The 26,622-nt window shown below is 34.6% G+C and overlaps 1 protein-coding gene across 2 annotated transcripts in view; it reads right to left on the bottom strand.

The window, feature by feature from the left end:
• LOC145668536 (calcitonin gene-related peptide type 1 receptor-like) overlaps window positions 1–26,622 on the bottom strand; it is a 1,245,332-nt gene that overhangs the window by 135,698 nt on the left and 1,083,012 nt on the right. For both annotated transcript variants that reach the window (XR_014128034.1, XM_081736520.1), the window contains exon 7: window positions 17,449–17,574. Coding sequence is in view for 1 of the 2 variants with exons in the window: in XM_081736520.1 (XP_081592646.1) it covers window positions 17,449–17,574 (126 nt within the window). In the remaining variant the exon portion in view is untranslated. The remainder of the gene's footprint in view (window positions 1–17,448; window positions 17,575–26,622) is intronic.

Raw genomic sequence — 26,622 nt, 5'->3', positions numbered from 1 at the left:
AATACAGGGTGTTTCGAAACAACACCGATAAAGTTTGGCAGGTGATTCCTGACACCAAGATAAGACGAAAAGTATAAACCAACTTGGGCGCACAAATGATTCCTTTCGGAGTTATAGGCTGCCGAAATCATGAAAAATTGAACTTTAATTATCCATAGCTCCATAACTATGGGACCTACCGCAGTCGAGGCAAGGCTTCACTTAAGAACTACTGTGTGCCCTATCCAAATATCCATGTTTCAGAATCCTGTGGCACTTCCGTAACAATTTTTATAGAGGTAGTTGGTGAGTATTTCAGATTATACCGGTATACCCATAGCCAAACTCCCTGTACAGCTTCATAACTCCGCCGTAGGGTCAAGACTTCACGTAGGGAATAGCATGTGCCCTATCCAAATATCTGAATTTCAGAATCCTGTGGTACTTCCGCAACAATTTTTGTAGAGGTAGTTGTTGAGTACTTCAAATTATATGCCCATAGCCAAACTCATTCTATAAAAATTGATGCGTGAGTTCCTTAGGATTCTGAAACATGTATTTTTGGATAGTGCATGTATTAGTTCCTAAATGAAGTCTTGATCCGACTCCGGTAAGTCCCATAGTTTTGGAGCTATGGACATTTAAAGTTCAACTTTCCATGTTTTCGGCAGCCTAAAGCTCCGAAAGAAAATATTTGTGCACCCAGGTTGGTCTATACTGTTTGTCTTATCTTGGTGTCAGGAATCACCTCGAACGTTCTCGGTGTTGTTTTGAAACGCCCTGTATGTACTGGTAAACATATACCTAATCTATAGTAGTAAATACAGTGTATACCTAATTTTTAAAGAATGGTAAAGAACTTTACTTTGCATATTGCGGGTGTTGCCAACAAAAATACACTCAAATTAAACGGAAATGCATGCTTACTTGATTTGGGTCAATAGCGACTTTTTTTTATCAACACTACGTAGTGCCAACTTGAAAACATATTCCAATGTATTCTAGAAAAATGAACTGAAATGTGCGAAGATATGAGAATACCATTTATAACACTTTCTGTAGTGACACTGCACTTGCCACATTTGCCACATTTGCCACTGCATTTGCCACAATATATTCTATTATATGCTACATACTTTCATATTACACGTATATCTAATGTATAAACTAATTAAAACAGAAATGTACTGAATTTCGATTTGGGTATACTTTTATTTCGTACATACCATACAAACACGCATGTAAATACATGCTATGTGCAATAGTAGAAAATTATCTTTGCTTCTTTTAATTAATATTATTATTATTAATTAATTAAGGTAATTTTTCTAGAATCACTCTGGGTAAATGTGTAAATAAAATATAAAACTGCATCATTTTAATCAATATTTTTCTAGAAATTGGTACCATAAATTGACATGGAATTGACTGGAAAATTACATCGAGAAATGTCATTTAATTGAAAAAGAAATTAGAAATTGTAAACGTATTAATAACTTTTGCGTACATAAGCTAGTACAAAATTTCTTGTTGAGTTTAACTTCGCTGCGTTTAATGATTTTCTCTCAAAAACTTCTGAATTACTTCACAAACTAAAATATACCACTTCATACAGTCTTACAAGTTTTACTCATTCACCACTCTTCGAAAAAGAAAAAAATAAAGCCAAAGAGTTCCAATCTCAGATCATATTGATTTTGTATAAGGAGAAAAAAAAGCGATTTAATTTGCAATTTTTCCTAAATTTCTTCTTATGGCCACAGCCCTTACACTTTTTCAGATTTATTTTGTTAGTCTTAATGGGTGTGACCACTGGATAAAAGCAAATGGCGTTGGAAATTCAGCTTTGAAGCAATATCGTGAGTAGAATTGGATAAACTATCTGAAAGGAACGGGCACTTGTAAAGAAAACACCCTGTCCGCATATACTTCATTTTCAAATCGTTGGCTTACTTTCTTTGGGGTTTCGTCAGGTAGATTATTAATATTATTTTTATTAAAGTCCGAATGATAAATACAAATTGGTTTTAAAATGTTGGTGAAATGTGATTTCATCTTACATTGCCCCCCCCCCCCCCCAAAAAGCTAGAACCCTGGGCAGGTTATCTCACCCTTAAATACAAGCCCGTAGTTTGATATTTTATATTCCTGAGCCTAAGACAATTTTGTATGTCCCTCAACTTTGTTTCTTTGTATTCAATATGGCCTAATTAATACGGCTGCGTTCGATAATGAACTACCAGCAACAGAACGGGATGTACAGAACCAAATGAATGGATAACACTGGTAGCCTATAAGCAATAGCCTCAACTCCTCCTAGCACCAATAGCGTTGTAATGAAGAAACTCGGTCGTGCTGTGATATCAACAATGTTTTAAATATAGATCTACCTTAAATTTGTCTCACAAGGACACCCTCTTTTTCTCCACATCATACTTCAATCTCGATTTTTTAAGGTACTGCCCTGTGTCCGGCGACGCGTTTGTTAATTAGGATCTACTTATCCGCCATCTTTGTGATAACAAGTTGGACGTGAGAGAAGATTATCTTTCAGAATAAAATTGCCCACCTTTTGTTTAAAATTATAAGAAAAACCTTACAAAAACTTAGTTGAGTTCTTTTATTGACGTACCTCACGTTGATTGATGCGTGTTGTTTTCAGTGTACGCCATGGTGTTGTCGGTAGAATATTTTGTATCTTTGTTAGTGAAGAGTTTATCAAAAATAGCGGGTCACTGGTAGCAAAGCAGTGAACCTTTACGCTTTCTATCAATAGCGAAGGATACTACTTGTAATATTTAATTGAAAATACGTTGATTTAAAATGGCATTTGTGTACTTTTCAGAAATTAGAAACAAAACAATTGTTATCTGTTCTTCAATTCTGAACTTTTTTCTTTTAAAATAGGAGTTTTTTTGCCGCACCTGTAGCAGGTGAAGGTTTATCATGATGCCAAATGTGATCCACATTGGATAAGTCGGTTGAACTACTTCGATATATAACCTTTGATTTTTAAGAGAAAAAGTTAACAAAGGACAAAAAGTTATTTTGGATAAACATCAAGCATTCATTGTAAGTTGTAGAAATAATACCGTAAGGAAACTTTTAGAAATTCTCATTACCTTTTAAACATAAAACAATAGATATTACCTTTATCTCATAAATCAGTTTTTGTGTAATTAACATAGATACGTGAGCATCAGAATCGAAGCTTACGTTATAGGCAATAGTAAATTAGTATTTTAAGAATTATCTTGCTGTATTATGCACAATTGAAATAAGCAACTTTTTTCAAGTTGAAGAAATTTACTCCATAACCTCCATGCATTTAAATCGAAGTGCAAATACTCATTTCTTAGTCTACAAAAAGAAACACATGTCATGCTTCATGAGAATTATCCGTGTTTTTTCTTTTCTTTTATTTTGACAAAATGTTTTTTTAAAAAAAACTGCAATCAGAAATAGAGAAGGGATGTTTTAACACAAAAGAACAAAAATAGTTGACCTATTTTTGTGTGTACGACAAGTAAAGTACAAAAAAAGCTTCCCCTAGTGTAAAGCAAAATGTTCAAATGCATTTTCATGTTGGTTTCTCTTTATTTTTCGGCCATTTTGCGGATTACCCGTGGAATTCGCTTATCCTGAATTTATTTAATTTATTATAGATAGTAGTATAATTAGTAAGATAGAAAAGATATGTGAAAAGTAAGAACAAATACTTGAATTTCAAATAACATCTTAACACAGACAGTGAGCCAATTTTGTGAGATTCTAAGAAAATCTTAAGAATAAATTATGAATCATTGTTTTATATGGATAAGGGGAAAAAGAAATATACTTATCAAAAGCAATGATAGGTCCTCGATATGCAGATTTAGAAAATGATGGAATAAATTCCTGTAGTTGGTAAAGTATAGGGTCTAACTTCCCACGCAAAAGATAAATCTGTCTGCTATACTCTTTTCTCACTTTGTATTATGGAGGAAGTTACGAGCTGTTAAAAGTTTTGTCAAACATCTCATCTAACTTCAGAACATCTCGTGAATCATTATATGACCCATACACTGAACGACAATGATCTAATATCAACCGATGTCAGCCGTACGGCAACAGAATTATATTGGATTTCTAAAAGAAAAGACATTTGTAATTGATGCGACCATTAATATTTTTCGGATGCGATCATTAATAAATATCTCGGGGGAAAGTTCTCCCTGGAGTTACGAAATTTTCCTTCGTGGCAATTTTAACCCGTGGCATTTGTCCAATCGGGCTCAATGTGAGATATCAGTATTTTCGTAGTACTACATTCATCCTGAGTTAATTCAACGTCCCTCCTTGAAGGGAAGGGGTATTCTGAAATCATCATTGGATACAATGTTATTAAAAAAAGGATAGTCTAAATGTTGAGCAAAAAAGTTAGTCAGAGACCATATAGTACAGCGTCAGTTCTCGATTGGCGTCAGAACAGTTCTTTTAGATGGTCTCTTTTCTAAGCTCCATTACACACCATTTCGTTTCCCTGTAATGTTCGTTGACTATGTTAGTGGCCGGGTGTACGAAAGGAAAAGTCGTTCGCTTACTTAAACTCTCAATGTAGTGAGATACATAAAAAATCTTTCAACATTACCAGAGAAAAGTTTTTGCAAATTGTTCGTCCATATAAAACACTCCTCGGGTTTGGTGCGAATTTTACGTTAAGAAAGATAGAAACAGAAAGAGAAGGAAAGAGAGACAGAGACAGTTGGATCTCGAGAGCGAGCTTTATATTGAAGAATTCCATTAGGGATAAATGGAGTGAAACCAGGTCTCGCTTTTAAACTTTTCAACAGCGACGGCTGATTTGCGAATCAAAGACTATGGTATAGCCAACTTCTATTGCCAGATTGTTGAATACATATTCAGAGACATAGAAAAAAAGGAAAGTAAATATAGAGGATGTGGACATTACAGAAGCGTTTGACATCATTCAAATGAAAGAATTTGTAGTTTTCTAAAGTTTCGGAGATCATTATACGAAATAAATCATTTGACTATTGAATGTGAGAGGAAAAGATAATATAACTTTGGAAGAAGCATTTAGAAAGAAATACATTTGCATGTAGTTCTTAAATGTCATTTACTCTTACTATACTTTGTTTTCTATTGAAAAAAAGTTATTTAATACTTTAAGCCTGAGCTGATAGTATCATATATATATATATATATATATATATATATATATATATATATATATATATATATATATATATATATATACAGTATTTAAATGCATGAATGTCTGGCGGTTGCAATACTTGACCACTGCTTTAAATAACAAAATCTCAGACCCTGTTACTGTCAATAGTAGAATTTTATACGTAGGTGTATATCCAGGTATGAAAATACTTGTTGTAACACTAGCGACACGGGCGCCGCCCAGGAAATCGAACTCTGATTTCGATTTTTTGGGGGGCTCCTTGTACTTGCATTAAAATCCTCATTTATGTGTTGTATGACTGACAACAAAATACACACTAGTTCTCTCGTAGCCCCTTGGCTTGTGATACTCGCTGGGAGTTTATGTGGTACAGATTTTACGTTAAACTGTAGATCTACGTCTCATATAGCGTCACTGCTGAAAGAGATGGTTAACTCTAATTTAACCGAGGATATCACGTTGGCTCAGTGGTCACGAGTTCACTGGTTCGATATCCGGCCAAGTAAATTTATGGTGGGCAACATTGTGTCTATGGGTTTTCTCGGGTCCTCCCGTTTCTTTCCACATTATCATTCCACCAATACTTTGATAATCTCTCGCTTGCATTAATCCTCGTCTCCCTTAGTCAAATGGGCATAATTGTGGGACATTAAACTGAAGGATTTCATTTCATTTTTTCCAATTTAAATGATAAAATACGTATGCCTGGACGGACCTTACCGAAACTAGACAAAATTCAGAGCCATTTACTACCAACGCTAGACTTAAAGTGTTATGACCAAGTAAAGAAAATATTAATTTAATCAGAAACTTTCATATCTTAGCAATACGTTTGATACCGATTGGAGAAAACCAGTAATTTTTGCCACAGTTGATCTATTTCACCATATTATTTCACTCTTGGATTATTTCCCATCAAAAAACAGAAATTAACACTTTCTCAATTAGTTTTCACAACGTATCTACTTGCAAAAGTGTGTAACAGATAAACAAAAACTATTAAATTTTAAATTTCCTTAGTTTATATCCATAGTTTTAGAAGACATAAAGTTTACTTGTTTGCTTTTTGTGTGAAGTTTAACCGTCCCTTTTCTACAACGAGCTATATAAACGCGTAAATGTCACGGCAATGTAATAAAATTAATACTTCGGAAAATTACTGCAAAACAAAAACCAGTTAATAAGTGCATCTGTTAACAGAAAATGTTAAATAAATAGCTTCATTCTAAAAGATGACAATTTCAACAGATGACTGAAAATTCTTGTGAAAAAGGTAACAGTTGTTTAGTTTATCAAAAAAGAGGTGTTACTAAGTCAGAGTTACATAACCGGAACTTTCATCTATCCATAAGTGACATTGATCTATATCTTAAGATCTGTTTCTAACTACAGTAACGCGTTTAAATTACAACACTCTCTCACTGAAAGTAGAATCCAGGACCACGTGCATCAGAGGCGCGCGCACTGGCCACTAAATCAATGGGATGAGCAAATTAATTTTATACTGGAAATCCAAGTGTGATGTAGAACTTGGACATTTATAAAATAAGATCATCTTTGATCATAGCATATCATGAAATTAATATAATACAGCATAGTATACTTATATAAATAGTATTGTGAAATGAAATAGATTTTAAGGCGAAATGAGGTATAGTTGGTGTTATAATTTGAACCTAATAATAAAGTGGGAACTTATTTTTATTAGAATAGACAACTCAATCACATTGTTGTGTTATGATTGTTATACTGCGATACTGTATATTAGTACTGGTTTAATCTTGATTGGCTCTGATCATCTGGTTCTAGTTATTACACTAATGTTCAGAATACATACGTATATTATATATATGTATTCTGAGTAACTGTTAGTGGCTCAAGCAGTCAATTTATGGAACAAACTAGATTATAATCTACTTGATTACGAGATACGGATTATTTCCCTAGATGCTCTTGAATTGACTACAATACTATTATATTGTATGATACTCTTCGTAGCCAAGTGTGCTAATGAGCGTCGCGCTCGGTGTCGAGTTCAATCACAAATGGGTACACTCCCTCTCAAACTCTAGTAGTTGTCGGATTCTATTTTAAAATGTAGGTTTTGTCTCAGCGTTCGCAGTGGAAAGGAACGTTTAAGTCAATCAATCAATCAAACAATAAATCAATTATTATTATTATTATTATTATTATTATTATTATTATTATTATTATTATTATTATTATTATTATTATTATTATTATTATTATTATTATTATTCAGTATTCTGCCTTTTGGCAAGTCCTGGAACTAATGAGAGTTGTTTCTTTTCTTCTTAATTTTTAGTTTGGGCCTGCAAATGTTTCTTCAATGTTTTTCGACTTTCGGCTTCCTCTTTTAACTCCCAATATTTTTTTCCTATTTTTCAAATCATGTATCATTTGCGCTCTTCTTCTTCCTATTCCTCGGTTTCCTTCCATCTTTCCTCCTATTGCGGTATGAAGAAGACAATGTCTTCACAAAATGTGTCCAATCCAATTGGCCTTTCTACGAAGGATGGTAGCCCAGAAGCGTTCCCTTCTCTCCTATATGTTTTATAGCATCTTCGTTTGTTACTCTTTCTCTTAAAATTCAATTTACGTAGAATTGTCATGCTCGTTCATTTCGAACTGTTCAATTATCTTTTATAATTAACTAAAAGAGAAAAGAAGTTGCAAAGAGTTGAAAGATATGTAGAATAATAATAATTTTAGTCTTCCATGGAATTTCTTTTCTAACGATTTATGTTTTAGCGATTTCTTTCCTTCTTTGTAACTCCCCGACAAAATATAGATAATTCTATTAAAAGCTAATTCGATATTAGTTGCATAATGTCCTTGGAGTTGGAAACATATACTGTATATACAATATTTGATTTTCAAAACAATAGCTACAAATATTACTTAAAAATAACATTATCCGGGAAGAAAACTGAGTAACCACATATACAAATTCTTTTGCTAATAATTTTGACATAAAGGAAGTTATTTGAAAACATATCTCTCCAATTTGTAGGACATATTACAGCGGACATATTACCAAGAGGACATATTACAGCGTATGTACGCAAATCGGCACACTTCCAACTTAAGGCTATTGCGTAAAATTGTGGACAGTTTTCTTTAGTCTTTTAAAAAGATTCAAATTATGTTTCATTCTACAACTGTATTGTATGAAATGTTACTTTTAGTTTGGGTTTCAAGCAATCTTTTGATTAAAGTGGCCTTACAAAATAGTTTCTAGCGTATTTGCAACACATCTAAAATTGTTTTCTCTTTTTTTTGAAAATACACAATTTTAATTGGCGCAACTCATATTATCTCGGTGCTGAAAAAGGAATGTTAACTTTTCTTAACCAGTCATTAATTAACGAATGTCACACAAAATTTACCACACATAATTTTTTTGTCTGTTTTCTTGATTGATCACAATTATTAAAGTACTGTAGAAATTATAGCATGGAAACCACTCAAAAGTAACTGCAAAACTAAAAAATATTTGTAGTTCCAGCATTATGTATTAAATACGTAGTTTATCTATTGTTATGTTACTTTAAATTAAATTTCAATTATTATTATTGAATTTAAAACTAACATTCAGCAGTATCATTGAACATTAGATATACGGTAATTATCTTCTCTCTCTCTCTCTCTCTCTCTCTCTCTCTCTCTCTCTCTCTCTCTATATATATATATATATATATATATATATATAAACTCATTATTAAAATAATTTTGTGTGTGTCCTAGCGTATTCGGGAATTTAGTTTATAAGGAAGGGAAGGAACGATGTCTATATTTTTCTTTCTTGATGTTTTTATCACAGGAAAACGACTGAACCTTTCGAAATGAAACGCAGTACTTAGATTGACCTCGGTTTTTATCAGTTAAGAATTTCTGTTAATGTATATATGAAATCATGACACTGTAGATTTCTTTTAACTTTTCTAAATAATCAGTTTTAATAAAAGGAACATTTTATCAAGATTCTGAAGTTTACACAGAAATCATAACTGGTTTCACAGGAGTTAGTGATTTAATCTTGTTGATTACTCACAGCAGCAATGCTAGGAGCAGAACACGTATATACGCATTTCACATATTAGTGTTTTTGTGCTAGAATATATATTTCTCACGAATATAAGTTTCTCAAATGTATGAATACGTTTTAATATTGTTATGTCCTAATCTATATTTTAACAAAAGAGACACTGACCAAAGCTTAAAACTTTACTTTATTTTAAATTATAATTTGTAACTGTTTCGGATATCTAACATATCCTTCTTCAGACAGATTAATTTCGATCGTGTCTGAAGAAGGATATGTTAGATATCCGAAACAGTTACAAATTATAATTTAAAATAAAGTAAAGTTTTAAGCTTTGGTCAGTGTCTCTTTTGTTAAAACAATTAATCCAAAGCCATGAATAGTCTTATAATCTATATTGTTATATCCTCAAATTTATCAACAAACACACGTGCTTCTTTATTACTATCATCACTAGCAAGCAGACGATGGATATTATCTTCACTGACGGGACACCTGACTGAAGAAGAGCACTAGCGTTGGCACTACCCACTAAGAGGATATAAAACAAGCCCCAAAATCTTCAATGTTATCAGTTTCGACAGGTGAATCGTCTCTTTTAGCTTGCCAATAGCTCTGAGAAACTTTATCAAACCTCTTAGCCTGTCTGCAGCTCTGAGGTTCCCCCACACTTAGATCGTTTGGAGGTCTGTGGGTATTTAATCACACTCCTCTTTCTTGCCTGGAGCTCTGGAGCAGGCACGTAGCCAGGATTTCGTGAAGGGGGGGGGTCCGTGACATGAAATACTGTGGTCATCATAAAAGGGGCTCGATCACTCTAAACTATTTTACTGGAACATACATTGGTTCGTTTAGCCAGGATTTCGTAACGGGGGGAGGGGGGAGTGACATGAAATTCTGAAGACCCAGTACCTCGATCAATCTAAACTACTTTACTATTAACATATATTGGTTTGTTAGGACAATAAAATGAGGATATGTTGACAAGTATTTTAACAACAAACTATGAAGAAATTTCGAGCAAAATAATAAAAAAAAGTATTGAAAAAGATTTTGCAATATTTACGTCCTTCTCCTGTTTATTCAAATATAACAGTTTTCCTTTCGTTATGACCTCAATTATTATAAAAGTACATACTGAATACTGTCTTGTAAATTATCTTCTAATATAAATACAATAAAGAGTTTGTTTGTGTGTTTGTCTGTCTGTCTGTCTGTGTGCGGCCTCGGGACCAGACAAGTGGACCGAGAGTTACCAAATTTTGGTCAGGGGTACCTTGGCCCAGGCCCTAGATCAAGACGAAGCGTTTTTTTCAAATTTCGAAACAGTGGGGTCTCAGGGGGGCGTTTACCGGAACCGGCTTGGGAACCAGACAAATTGACCGACAATTATCAAATTTCAGTCACGAAAACCTTGGTCCAGGCTCCAGACCAGAGTTAAACGTTTTTGTCGAAATTCGAACCAGAGAGTCTCAGGGGGGGGGGGCGTTTACCGGGACATGTAAAAGTAGTAGAAAATGACCGATATTTATTTATTTATTTAACAATCACCAGATACAGCTCAGAGGCCATTTTACATTGGATATCCAACAACATTAACAATGGAAAGGATTTGGGAAGGTATCGGCCAGGGCCTGTTTAGTAGGTGCCATTCCGGCATTTGCCTGGTAGGACTGAGGGAAACCCTGGAAAACCTCAGTCAGGATGGTAGGCAGCGGGATTCGCAGCCACGACCTCCCGAATGCGAAGCCAACACTCTACCACTTGAGCTATTAGTGTCGAATTCATATTTTCGCGGTCGCTGAAATCAATGGTGAAACTCCAGTCGCATTAACTTCCAAATTCACGCTATTCGGCTCCGGGCCGGGGGTCACCGGAGGGGGGTGAGATACCAAGACATATAAAAGTAATCCAAACTGACCGATATTAGTGTCAAATCCATAGTTTCGCGGTTGCTGAAATCAATTGTGACACTTCCATTAGCGATGACTTGCAAGTATGCGGGCCGGGAGTCAGCGGGGCGTGGATACCGAAACGTAAAAGTAGCCCAAAATAACCGATATTAGTATCAAATCCATAGTTGTCACGGTCCTTGAGATCAATGGTGATACTCCCACAGGCGTTGACTTTCAAATACAGCCTCTGTGTGAAGCATGTGTATATTCAACTAGTTTTACAATATATGCGTTCCTTTCTCTGTTGAATCAAATGCTAACAGAACTTTCTTTCAACATATTTTTTTTGTTTTTATTATTCCGTCAACTACTGTCGGTTCCAAATGACAAGTTAAAGGAGCAACAGAAAATTGTCCTTGAAATAACATGTTTGATACTGCAAGGATGCGATGACGACAAGTTATGATTAAAAATGTCCACACTGTTACACAACGGCACTTATGCTTTCGAAAGCTTGAAATCTCCCTGACTAGTAAGAGGAGTTCTGATAATTCCATAACTTTCCTTGAAATTTCAAATTCTCTGACTCTTCCTTGCCACCATATTGCAAGTAATACATATCTCCTCATAAGAAAGAGTAAGCAAAAGCTTTCTGTAGTTTTCTTTTTAATTTTTAACGCTGATCCTTCTTTTTGTCATTTCATTTTGTTTTATCCTTCCTTAATTTTTTCATTTATGGTCTCGAAGCGGGGGGGGGGGGTCCGGACCCCCGGACCTCCCCTTGGCTACGTGCCTGTCTGGAGTATCCATTCCCTTGGCTGCCTATGTCTAGGAACCATCCATATACCAGCAAAACCACAATAAAAACATTATTGTGGTCGCCGAACTACAGTTATAGTAATTTTGTGCAATGTTTTTATATCTAGGTAGAACAGGATTTTGACAATAAAAGGTTATGGTAGAAATTCCAAAAAATTCCGTGTACTAGTCTCTCTAACTACTGTCTTAGTAGGGTGTTTTTATAATATGTGTAGATATACATTTTCGCATGTATATGTTTTCAACGTGTACGAGTATTATTTCCAGATGTGTATTTCTCACTTATATGTGTACGTTTCTCACATAAATCAATTAATGTTGTTCACCTGTATGAGAAGCTTTTCACGTGTATGAGAATATTTTTCTTACGTGGATGTATTCTTTATGCACATTAATATAATTTTTTCGCGTGTGTGAGAACATCTTCTCAAATGTAGATATTTCTTTATGTCACTTAGAATCTCAAAGGATTGATAGAATGAGAAGATAGAAGGTGATCGATGATCTCACGAGATAGATTGGGTATGATAGATTGGTGAGATAGATAGGGTATACGCTGATCGTCGCATACTGTTGAAACGCTAAAAGGAAATATTAGGTAATATATTTCATTAGATCAAATGGAAAGACTTGTAAGAAAATTCCAAAATACATAATAATTCATTAGAAACTTTGTTTTGTAGAACAAAATAAATGAAGAAAAATATACAATAAAAGACAAATTCTGACCAAAGCATTTATTAACTAATAAACAATATTGTTACAGTTTCGGCAAATCAACTTTGCCTTTATCAGACACATTATGAAATGCAATTTCTAAGACTACAACTTATATATCTCTGAAAATGAGAATAGGACATATCTAGGAACCAATAAGATCCGTCCTTTCATTTTTAACAATTTTTAATCAATTACATATGCAAATTTTAATGATCAACTTTCACTTGAGAGATAAACTTTCAATTGGCACACCTGTGTATTCTAAATGAGTAAATTTCACTTTTGAGAAACGTAAACTTTTAATTGGCTATCTGCTATTTAAAACACATCTTTTTATCTCTTCTTTATTCTTTGCTTTATCCATTATCTTCTTCCATATATCATATATATTTAGTCCACTATTCCAGTTCAGAATTTCCTCGTTTTCTTCCTTCCGTATCCATTCTGCCTCTTTCCATTTTCTTACAATGCTTCTTCTCTCCCTTTCCAGCCCTTCTACGCCTTCCCAGTCTATTTTATGTCCTGTCTTCTTCACATGTGTATATATAGCATTACTATCCCTCTTCAATCTAACGTCGTCATTGCGCTATTTAATCTTTTCTTCTAACCTCGTTCCTGTTTCTCTTATGCAAGTCATAGCACATTCTTTACATTTAATTCTATATACAACCCCTTCATCACTTAGTTGAACCTCTATAATTTTCCTTTTCCTCCCTTTCAATCCATCTAAAATTTTTCTACTTCCTCTTCTGCATGTTCTTACTCTTTCTTTTTTCAATAAGTTCTTTAAAACTTCCGTTCTTTCTCCTATGCTCTCTATCCTGAACCATCTTTTCTTTTCTTCTCCTGTGGGGGCGCGGTGGCTCAGTGGTAGAGCGTTCACCTCTGGTGCTTGGGGTCCCGGGTTCGATCCCAGCCCCCGCCAAGTGAACTTTGTGGTGGACAAACACCGTGCTCGTGGTTTTTCTCGGGGCTCTCCCACTTTCTTCATTCCACCATTTCACTCATCTCTCATCATCACCGTCTCCTTTAGCCTAACCGGCATAACCGTGGGACGTAAAACTCAAAGATTTCATTTCATTTTTTTTCTCCTGTGTCTTCTGTCACTTTCTTCTGCCTTCTTCCCTCTTCTTTCTTGTTATTCTTCTTCAATCTATCCTCACTATATTCGTTCTGTACTAATAAACTATGAAAGTGCTCTATGTCTTCTTTTCTCTTCTCATAATCACTCTCTATCATTTTTATCCTTCTTTCTATATTTCTAACAAAATTCCTTTTAGTTCCTTCATCTACATCACTCCTATGGTAATAAACACCTGTTGAACATTGTTTCCTATACCACGTTGTTTCGAATCTCCCTTCTACTTTTCTTATTGCCATATCTAAAAAGTTTATTTTCCTGTCTTCTTCTAATTCTACCTCTAGGCTTATTCCTTTGTCTTTATCTTCTATTCTTCCCACAAATTGCTTGAATTGTCTCTTCGCTCCTTTCCAAATACTTAAGCAATCATCCACATACCTGCAAAACATAATCAATCTTTCACTTCCTTCCTCTTTTACTTTCTTTTCCCATTTATTCATCACGATTTCCGATAACACTGGGCTTAGTTTCGATCCTATACTTAGTCATTCATTTATTTTCACTAACTTCTCTCCTATTGCACACACACACACATACTGTTCTCCCATATTAGTTTTAAGGCTTTTGTCACTTTCCCTTTTTTCCATTTCCTTATTGTTCTATTTTTCATTTCTTCTTCCAATACCTTCAAAATATAATCCCTTCTTAAGATGGGAAACATTGCTTTGACATCTACGCTAAACATCAGTGTTCTCTCATTTCTTCTTCCTACTTTCTCTATCATCCCCTTAACTTCTTCTGTATTCTTAACTCTATTACTTACTTGTTATTCCCTTATTTCTTCTGCTATTTTCTTTTTTCCTCTTCTAATGGTTGAAAAAATATTCTTGCAATCCATTACTGGTCTCAACTTTACTTATTTTTTGTGTATCTTCGAGAATCCTTTCATATCCCGAATTCTTTCATATCCCGAAAAAATAAGTGTATAAAAATAAATTTTATTTATATAAAGGACAATGTATTTTATTAAGGACGTACTCAAGAAATCTTGTTATATAATGTTATGTAGATCCTAAAATTATCGAACGTAGTTTATTTAATATTCGTAATAACGTAATAACAATTATTGAGAAGTGTTAAAAGAAATAGTGAAGTTTATACGAAGTTTTGTGAGGGACCATTGTTAGTGGACAGTAAATAACGTCAAGATGAAAATGCAGGGTGTCTCGAAAGTTCCGTGACTTAGGGTAACTCTGTTATTATCAGCATTACAACAAAATGAAAGAGGATAATCCTTCTCCAAACATTATATTTCCAATCTGAAGTGAAGAAATTTTTAAATCGGCTGAGCGATTTGGGCTGTACACTCTTTATGAACCCAATGTTAAATGAAAATGCAACGTTGCCATTTACCTGGACCCACAATCAGAAACAATATCGAACATCATTTATTGAATATTACTAATAGTGACATGATTACTGCTATATGGTAAATTGTTTTGATATATCAATAACATCAGAAGTCATTCTACCACATATGCAACTATGTAACAATCTATTCTAATAACGTGAAATACCAATAAATACATTTCACATATGTTGAACGTGTTTTACGAACAGCATTATAAACAATCCTTTTTATGTAGGTCTTAATAGTTGAAGTTCATGGCATACATAAAACGTATCTGATGAATTTGTACAAAAGATGAATACTTTTACAAGACTAAAGCTTAATAACAGGTTTTATCAAGTATTAGAAATCCTCTAAGTTCCGAAAATTTGGTAAGTAAACCATATCGAAGTCAATTTAGGAAATATGACAAAGCGTCCATATCTTTTCTTTCCATGAAAACAGTACCTTAATATCAAGAATTATTTACACAAATTGGTTTCCTAATTTGCAACTTTTGGCCTCAGGCGTGATAATTAATAGCATAACAAAACTTAAGAGAAACTAAATTCCACTATTACTGAAAATTAGCAACAAATTAAACAATTTTAAATACATTTGTTTTCAGCACCTCACAACAACTCAAAACCTTCTGAGCTTTCTTGTCGTCTGAAAAATCTCTGACAATGACATCTATGTCAATGTCTTGAAGAATGTCGAACTCAATCGACATTATGGCGAATTCCACGAGGCGCTCCTGGCACATGGTAGATTTCAAATAATTTTTAATTAATTTTAATTTTGAGAAGTTAATTTCGCCTGGAGCCACACTGACAGGAAGAGTGAGGGTAATTCTGACTGCAATTGATACATTCGAGAAATTTTCAGTCAGCTGGTCACTCGTCAAGTATGTTAATAGCTACTTCAATGGGCTTTTAGCATTTTCATCTGGCAGTAGGAAAAATAAAACTAACAGTTCCTGTTGAAGTTAGAAAACCTCAATATCACAATGCTCTTCATCTGCTAAAGCCACCTGAAGGTCAGCACATTTCTTCATCAGGAAATCCTTGTCTTCATTTTTGATATTGTATAAAAGCACAAATAGGTCATGATGGGGTTTTAGTTGAGAAGGCCGTTCTTCTAGTAAGCTTATGTCATGATCCAAAATATAAAAATAAAATCTACTTTTGAAAGAAATTTTGCGATCAGCAATATGTTCATCATATTCAAACTGACGTTTAATTTTCCGTGGTCGTAATTGTAACTCGCTTTGGAAATAGTGGGTCGATTTCTCAATTTCCCTTGCATCCACTAGTAGCTCTTCAAACTCTCTATCGGTTCGGATTGATTCAAAATGCCTTTTCACTTTTGCGATAATATCAACTGCTTTTAAAATGTCTGTTTCTTCTTTTTGAAGCATTTTGCTTACAAGATTGATTCTGAATAGAACTATATGCCAAAGTACGAGACAGCAAATGAACTAGAAACTTAATCTTGTGATCTAGATTATTAGCTTTACTATTTCCAAATGTATCACTTCCGGAATCAATACACAGTGCATATAATGCATCGTATATTTTCCCGCTTGATACCGAATAGCAGTCACTGCATCAATATGATTTTTCCATCGAGTTTCACTTAAAAGTTTCACCGTTAGAGAACTGACATATTCTGTCTCCCCTCCACTCTTTCTTCTACAATGAAATATCTCCGTTTGTCGATACAGCCCCCGTAGTACTATGAAACTCTTTTCTTCCATGGAAAAATATGATGTAATTGACGCTACTTTACAAGAATATAAACCAAAAAGTAAGTAGAACATACGTTATAAAATTTACTTTTAGAGGCTCGTATTGGCGACTCCTCGACTGTGGCGCCCCGGGCAGTTGCCCGGGTCGCCCGGCCCTTCATCCGCCCCTGCCCACAACGTAAATGAATGAAGTTACTGTCCTTACCTAACGTGTCGATGGCCAACCCCCAGTTCAAACATGCCCCCATTTACTACACTCTTACAAAGTTTATTTTCCTCCCGTCACACCCTCCCTTTCCCCAGTCCCTCTATTAATGGCAATGTTGCATTTTCATTTAACATTGGTCGCATAGAGAGTGTACAGCTCAAACGGCTCGTCCGATTTTAAAAAATTCTTCACTTTAGATTGAAAACATATTTGGAGACAATCCCTCTTACATTTTGTTGTAAGTCTGATAATAACAGAGTTACCCTATGTCAGGGGGCTTTTGAGACAACCTGTATATTAGTTTTCTTTTAAGGCAGATTCAGTGTTAAAGCGTACTTACGAGAACAACCAGGTGCATTTCTTTCTCTTTTAATGTGTGTAGGACAAGAACTGTATTGTGTTGAATTCGGCGGAGCATCATCCCAGCACAACCAACCATCCCAGGTTCTCGGACAATGGCCAACAGCTGGAATGAAATAACAGAAATCTTCTATTATCAATGTACAACTAATCAGATTGATTTAATACAAGTCAGTCCGTTGGTAATTAAGGAAGATAATTTTGGACACAATAAATCATATATAGAAATTCATTTCCTAATTTTCTAATTTGTTTCTTAACTAGAAGAAATTCACTTGGGAAGAGTAAAGTATAACAGGTACTCGCGGAAAGCTGGAAATTTGAATATTGAAAAATTTCTTGAATATTATATAAAAATTTTAACTTGTTTCCTTTAGAATTCTCAAGTACTTTGAAATACTTATTCTCTTACTTTAATTAATACTTCATATCACAGATTTCATATTTGGTACTTAACTTTCGGGCGCTCGCGTAAAATGATGTTACTTTGACGCTCGTGTCGCGACATTTTCTCCGCTTTTAAGTTTTTAGCAAATATTGCAATTCAATATGTCTCAATACCACGTCAATGGAACTATGCTCCTCTTGCGTTAACAGTTAACTCGAGTTAACTTGACAATCTCTCCAATCTACTCCAGCGCATTGAGATTGTTATTGATATATCAGCTGAGCATTTTTTCTGAGAATGCGGTGTAAAAGCATCTACGCAAGCGCCCAAATATTAAGTAAGTTCTCACATTATTTTTCAGTATAAAGATTTGGAAATGTGAATATTAAAATAATTGCTCTGCTATTCCCATTTGAGTAGAAGTTAGTCGAAGTGACTTTTATGTCTGTTGGAACGTATGCTAAAACAACAGTACGTCATTCTTGGTCTACCATCTATCTATCTATGGAAGGTCAATTTAACCCCTCAAACGAGGAAAGGGCGTCTAACCGAGGCTGCTTTTTCCAGCGCGAGATATTGTGTTGAATCCAGAACAGTTAATGGTATTTCTGAGTTGGACAACTTCTTTTAAATCCAAAAAGAGAAAAGTTATTAACCTTCAGATGCTCCAATAGTCACCGAGAGGTGTAACTTGAAGGGATAAGGCCCAAGTGTGTGGTTTTTGTTGAGAAAGTACGTAGCAAAGTCTAAAATAGCTGTGAAAAACAAAGAGGTGACGTATCCTAGTTCTGATTTACCTTCCTTCTTGGTGGAACGAGAAAAAATACGTGTTCTGGCATAGATGTTAAAATCTTTGGCTGGAAGTGAAGAATGAGTGATTTTCTCTCTCAGCTGTGTAACTTGATAAGACATCTAGCAAGAATACTGGTAATCCAGGTCACATTTTTCAAAGTGAGATAATGAAGAGGTTGTGTGGGATAACTTCTTCTATGTTAGATGATACGGCGGTGACGTAAGCAAGAGGCTATGTGAAATAGAGGTTTGCCGGTCTTGGCGCTGTACTGGTGGTGCTGGAGTTGATAAGACAGGATGGTCCTGAGTAGAGCCGAAAGGAGGTTCCTTGAAGAAAGAGTTGCTGTCAATAGTAAATGAGTGAGGTAATCGAGTCACTTGAGAAGTAACTAGGTAAGTAGTCGAAAAGGATAACCTTTTTGCAGGTAACACAAAAATGCTATTTGAGAGGGAAATTGCAAAGAGTTGAGGACCATCACAATAGCGATAACAGACTGCTGTAAACATTCTGCTTTCTGTAAACATTCTTTGGTAAGGTGGACATATTGATAGTAACATCAGCAGAGAGCTCATCGGGGATCGCTGCGGGGTTCTTAAACTATGTTTGTCTTTCCTTCGTAAGTAATCCCTGATTTTATGCAACTGCCCTGGGATCTGATTACAAAAGGCGAACTAACACTGTAGGTCCATTATTATTGTGGATTCTGCGTAATGTTAACTAACTAACTAATTCTATGGCTTATGGAACCCGGAGATTCAATGCCGCGTTCACAAGCGCTTTCCACTGACTTCTATCCTTAGCCAATTGGATCCAGTTTCTACTTTGTATTCCTATCTCTGCGAGATCCATTTTAATATTGTCCTCCCATCTGCACCTAGATCTTCCTAAGGGGCCTATTGGTCTTCCAGTCAAGATTTTGAAAGCGTTTCTACTTTCTTCCAATCTAGCTACGTGACCTGCCCACCTAAAATTCCTAAAACTTGATGACCCTAACAATGTTGGGTAAACCGTATAAATTATATAGTTCCTCCTTATGAAGTTTCCGCCATTCCCCATTCCCGTTCCTCTTGGGTCCGAATATTCGTCTCAGGATCTTATTCTCAAATACTTTCAGTCTATGTTCTTCTCTCAGAGTAAGTGACCATGTTTCGCAACCATACAGAACAACAGGCATGATTATCGTTTTATATATTTTAAGCTTCAAATTCCGCGACGACAAGAGATTTTGAACCAAATTCATAACCATTTTGAACCAGTAACACGAATTCCCTGCTTTTAGTCGACATTTAATTCTTCGTGAATATGGTTTTTGTCTGTTAATACTGATCCTAGATATTTGAAAGTATACACTTTATCAAGAGTATTATTTAATATTTTAACGTATCCATAATTTGCTGTATTACGGTCCCGACGCACTTCCATGTATTTAGTTTTCTCTACATTTGCTTCTAAACCCATGTCCCTGCAAGCATTTAATAAGATCTCTGCATTTCTTTCTATTGTTCTCCTATCACCTCTATTAAATTTACATCATCAGCCTATGCCATAATCTGGTGAATACCGTTCAACTCTAAGCCCTGGTTGCTATCTTTCATTTTCCTTATAGCGTATTCCAGAACAAAGTTGAATAGCAATGGCGACAACGCATGTCCTTGTTTCAGGCCATTTTCGACGTGAAAGCTCGTGGACAAAAATTTCTAGAGGAAATTTTATATCACTAACATGGGTGCCAATACCAGTTAGAGACCTAGGCAGACCACGAATTACACATGTATAAACGAGTCTGGAGCGAGGTGCAACTTTGAGTGGCGATGCACTGAATGAGGTAGACTCCTGGATGGGAGGATTTGACTTCTGGACTACTGAAAATTTGTAGTCTTGGAATGAGAATCAGGAATATCTTGTTATGAATCTTTCAAGTCGCTGGATGAGGTGGAGGTGCAACTACAAGTTGTCTTCTTACAAGAGGTGTCAGACTGACGAGATGATTTGTTAGACGATACTTGGATGGGGGTTTGATGAGTAACAGGTTTAATCTTGTAGGTTGATTTCTGCCTGACTGGTCTTTCTTGGAGTTGTCTTGCTGGTTATACGGTAGGCATCTCAGGAGCAATGGCAACAGGAGCCGACTTCTTACTGGTACCTGTTTCTGCTATGTGTGCTTGGCTTCAGCCCGCACTTCTACAGCCATCTGTTAACAATTTCATTCCATTTTAAAATACGAATTGATTTATTTCAAGTGTGGAGAGTGGATTCGAACCAATAGAAATATTCTCTTGTCATTGTGGATAAGCATGCATGCAAAATTTAAAGCAAATCGTATGTAGAAGTTGGTTGCAAGATTTACCCTCAAACATGGAAGTGCTATTATTATTATTATTATTATTATTATTATTATTATTATTATTATTATTATTATTATTATTATTATTATTATTATTATTATTAGTCTATTATTATTATTATTATTATTATTATTATTATTATTATTATTATTATTATTATTATTATTATTATTATTATTATTATTATTATTATTATTATAGAACATACCAAATTAAAATTGGAAATGTCATGTCAGATTCAGCCAGTATTAGTAACGGTGTTCCTCAAGGTTCTCCTCTGGGCCCATTACTTTTCTCTATTTTTATTAATGACTTACCAACAGTCTTAAATCATTCAAAGGTTTTACTTTATGCTGATGACATTAAGCTTTTTAGTGTAGTAAATAATATTGAGGACAACGATAGGCTACAAGATGACTTAAATAGAATCATTATGTGGTGCAAGGATAACGGTATGAGTATCAATTGTCTGAAAACTAAGTGCATGACCTACAGTAACAAATCGCAATACTATGTAAGTCAATACGAAATACAAGGTACTGTAATACAGAAAGTTGACACAATAAAGGATTTAGGTGTAACATTTGACAGGTCACTAAGCTTTGGTGATCATATACAAAATATATGTAATGAAGCAAGAAAAATAATTGGTTACCTGTTTAATCAATGGCCTGCTTTCTGTCAATCAAATACATATGTACTCTTATATAAATTACTGGTAAGGTCGAAACTAGAATATGCATCAGTGACTTGGAACAGCCTAACAAAAACTCTCGTAAACAAACTCGAGATGGTCCAAAAGTGTTTTATTAGAATACTTTGTTTTAAGTTAGGACTTGACTATTATTCTAGCACGTATGAACATTGGATAACGTATTTTAATTTGGAACGACTGGCTGACAGGAAAAAATTGATTGAATCTGTATTTGTAGGAAAGTTACTTGACAACCAATATACCTCAGACTATATTTTTAAAAATGTTGATTTTAAAGTTCCAACATATGGTACAAGGGCAAAAATTTTATTGCAACCGCATAATAGAAAACATATTTTAATCTGTAGGATTTTAGAAAGCTATAATGAATGCATATCTTAAAATATGACTTTATTTTAGAATTTTAAATATACGTAACTTAGTACTCTTTATTTTTATTTTATTTTATTTTATTACTTTTAATTTTTGACACTTCTTTGTTTTAATAATTGACGTACACTACACTGTCAATGTTTTTATTATTAATAATTAATGATATAGATGTAATCATAATTTTATCACTAGTATTATATATTCATTGCTAAAATAATGTAGAATAAGACAAAGTGCTGTATTTTTGCTGTATTTTAGCTGTTCTCAGCACGTAAAATAAAGTTTATTATTAAAGTTTATTATTATTATTATTATTATTATTATTATTAATCGTATAATAATATCAGTAGAATCTCCAGGATTGTCTTTCTTTTGTAATGCAGAATAATTTGAACAGTAAATAGTATAATTGTCTTTTACAAGCTTTGGTTAATAATCGATAATAATTTCTCAAATTTCATAGAAACTTATTACTACTCGTAGAATATCTTTTTTTTGTACAAAGACTTAAGAAATTATTTTGATTAACTTTCTTGTCAAAACAACATCGTTAAAAATCTTACTTGGCTAATTGGAAATCTTCAAACACTATGCCAGGAGATAAAATTATACTTCTTTTTAAATTTTAAAGAGTTCCGTCATATACGTGTAATCAGTATTCTTACAGAAAGTTTATCATCAACTTAGATGGCATATTTAATAAAGTTGGCTATATTCCGAAGTTCATTTTAAAATATGTTTGTTGTTTTCAATATCCTTCAAGTTAATTATGGAACCTACTGTATCTATAATAATACAAATCCCTCATTATGTTTCCTAGGAGAATCATAAATACAAGCTTGTTAATTAAAGTTGTTATTTAAATTATTTCGTAAATTTGAGTTTCGGAACAAAATGCAATACTATGTTTTACTTGTAAAGTGAAAAATGAGGCACCATGAAAAATCTGCGGAGACTAAACGCTGATGTCTACCAGAGTACTATTGAAAGGAATTTGTTACATCCATGATCTGTGACTCGTCCTGTCACACGTTCTCCTTCTTACACGCATATTTTTCCTATGAAATCATACCATTTTTAAAGAATTTTACCAAAATTCCTTTATATATTTACCCTGTATGTATGTATGTGTCCGCCCGTCTGGTAGGCAAATAATATCAGGAACTAATTGATAAATCTTATCTAAAATTTTGACCAGAATATAGAGGATCGAATGTTAGGAATTGAGTTCCTTAATGGCTGTGGTATTCAAACTAGAATCTATAGAAGTCAATCGTTTTCGGTTCTGCCATTGATTACTATAAAGCAATAAAAGGTACAGTCCACCGCACTAAACTTTCTATCTCAAATTCCTTAAACTATATCAGGTAGTGCTGAAGCTATTAATGAAACATTTTCTTGTGAAATACGAACAGAATGATATGACATTTTCGGAAAACTTCACCGAAAGAAAACTCATCCCCAAATGTAAACTATACTTTGTAGATTTTTCCGCATGAAATAGTTTATGCCGTATGTTAGGGTTTTTAATTATGTATTTGTTTAAACAAATTCGTCCCGAGAGTAAACTACTCCTTGTGGAAGTGATTTATGGAACATGAGTAGAATAGTAATAAAATCGGCTGAGTCGTTTTTTGAGAAAGTTGTCTGAAAAAAAAAACTCATTCCCAAAAGGGAACAACTACCCCTTGGAACTTTAGTAAGGAATAATTTAACAATATTGTTATGAAATACGAACAAAATGGCTTGAGTTGTTTTTGGGAAAATCGTAAGAAAAAATCACCCCCAAGAATAAATTACTCCTTGCAGATATTCAAGAACAAATGGGTTATACTATATGGTTATGTTAGTGATGAAATATTTATTTATGAAGTATGAAGGAAATCATATCAGTCTATTTAGGAAAACATCGTCCGAAAAAAAAACTCTTCCTCCAAAGTAAACCACTCCTCGTAGATTTCTTCACGATAAATGAGTTATGCCATATTGTCAGGTTATTAATGAAATGTATGAAGTATAAACATCACGTGTGTTACTTCCAAGAACAAACTACACCTTGTACACTTTTCAGGACAAATGAGTTATGCCATATTGTCGGGATATTAATGAAATATTTTTTTTAATAAAGTATGAACAAAATCGAACCAGTCGTTTTTGAGAAAATCGTCCGAAAGAAACTCACCGTCAAGAATAAACTACCTCTTGTCAATTTTCTGCAAAGGAATGTCTTGTACACATAACGGGGTTATTTTTGGAAAATTGTTTTATAAAATATAAACAAAATCGTTAGAGCCCTTTTTTGAGAATATGATTCTCACAGTAAAGTAAACTACCCTTATTTTTAGAGGTAGGAAGAAAATTCGAAGAAAAGGAAACCTGGAGTATCACATGAAAACCGTAGGTTTAAAATTTGGTTGAGAGAGATTGAGCGGTTTAATCTCTAGGTAAGTATACATCAGGACGAACGGACGGATGTCGAAATATCACTTTTCCGGTGTCTATGCACTATGAAACGTGGAAATCCGTGGAAATCTCGAACTCGATTTTTTTCATGACCACCTCTCGTTTCGTCGCTCGAAAGTAAAAATGATAACAGATAGCGAGAAGCAGTTTGATTAAGCGTCCCAAGAATACATTCATATTTCCATCCTTGACTCAATAATAAAACCGGAAGTGAAAGAAATCTGTTATAACAGCTGGTTTCTACAGGGTGGTCCGGAAGTGGGCGTACCCCCCTTTAGTTTAATCACTATATTATTAGTTATGGTAGAATGTCTGTACACAGTTACCTTGAAGTCTTTAGAGTCTTAAGAGTCATAAACATCGGCATGATCACCATCCATGTCGCGACACAGCTGAATTCTGCGCCAAGTTCTCACATATGTTTTGCGGAGATACTCCGGAGTCACGAGGGTGAAGGCGTGTTCCACAGCTGCTCTTAATTCCTGCGTTGTGTGATATCGAGTATTTCTTACTTGTTGTTTTATGAAACCCCAGAGAGCATTGTCTGGCGTCGTCAGATCGGGACTTCTTGGAGGCCAGGCAAAGGGAGCTGGTGAAGATGCACAACCTCTTCCAATCCAGCGGCCAGGAAACGTCTGATTTAGGTAATTGCGCACGTGAATCGCGAAGTGCGCTGGTGCTACATCCAAATGAACATAGCAACGTTACCATACAACACCAAGCAATGTTACCAAAAAAATGTGGGCAAAAGCTAAAACTGTCAGAAAACACCAATTTAGGGGTATGCCCACTTCCGCACCACGCTGTACATGAAGCAAAAACGGGGATAGTGACAAATGGTTTCTTTGGAATCGATTGATTTAGTGTTCTAACAACATTATCTTCTCTCTTAATCGTCTGTTAAAACCGGAAATGGTAGAAATCAATAAATTCCACTTTTAACTTTAATCGTGTGGGACACAGTGGCTCGGTGCTAGAGCGCTTAGCTCTGGTGCGTGAGGTCCATGGTTTGATTCACCGCTAAGTAAGTTTGTGCTGGACAATATCGTGTTCGTGTTGTCTTGGAATACTTCGTTTTCTCGGGATAATCCCGTTTCCTCCCATATTCTTATTCCACCGATTATTGCATCATCGTTCACTTGCCTTAATCATCCGTCTCCATTAGCCTAAAGAACATAATCGAGGGACGTTAAACTGAAAGATTTCATTTAATTTCACCTGAAGGTTGATCACTTTAGACTAAAACCGTAATAGGTAGCGAGAAGCGGTTTTTTGCAATCAACTAAGCGTGCCAAAAATACATTCCATCTTCATTCTAATCTCTCTATTAAAACTAAAACTGGTAGAAATTTACTACCTTTTTGGTTTCAACAATAATTAGGAAAATATCACACGTACAAGTCAAACATCTTCACGTGATGTATACGTGACATTGTTGTTTGTTTAAGCTTACTCAATGTCTGTGATCACAATTATGTCTTACCCTGAGTAAAAACTTGGTTAAAACGTGTCTCTTGTACGAATTGTATCTTTTTTATGTCAGGTTTTAGTTGCTAACTATGGATAAATGATTAGAAATTGTTGGACTTTAAAAACGTCCCTCATACACTGAATTTCATCCATTTAATCTTGAGATTCTCAATTTTTCACTTTTGCTTCCTTTTAGGATATGCATTTTAATCAAAGTAACATGACTGAAATCCAGTACAAGTGGTTCGTAAAGTCTAGTGTACCATCCCCTAGCTGTAATCGGAGACTACCTGTGATCAATATTTTCGGTTGATAGCCTCAACAAGAACGACGCCACCTTAAAGTTCATTATACAGCCATACGAACATCGACCCTTTAGTTAAAGAATGATCATCCAAGTTCTATTAAGCATATCACAGATATTGTAAAACTTTAGAAATAACTTTGTATATAGAGAGAGTACCTCGGGAAACTAGCACAGCCAAAATTGTAGCTGCAGAGTCCAAGACGTTGGGACACTAGGGCCCGAGAAAGATCAAAAGTGGAACGTCAGTACATTAAGGACATGGTGAGAAAATGCACGTTTTTCTTTAAAACTAATCATTGTA

The sequence above is a fragment of the Thermobia domestica genome, chromosome 13 (assembly GCF_964235325.1).
Source record: "Thermobia domestica chromosome 13, izTheDome1.hap1.1, whole genome shotgun sequence".
NCBI classification, from domain to species: domain Eukaryota; kingdom Metazoa; phylum Arthropoda; class Insecta; order Zygentoma; family Lepismatidae; genus Thermobia; species Thermobia domestica.
This window is presented reverse-complemented; position numbering and strand designations above follow the sequence as displayed.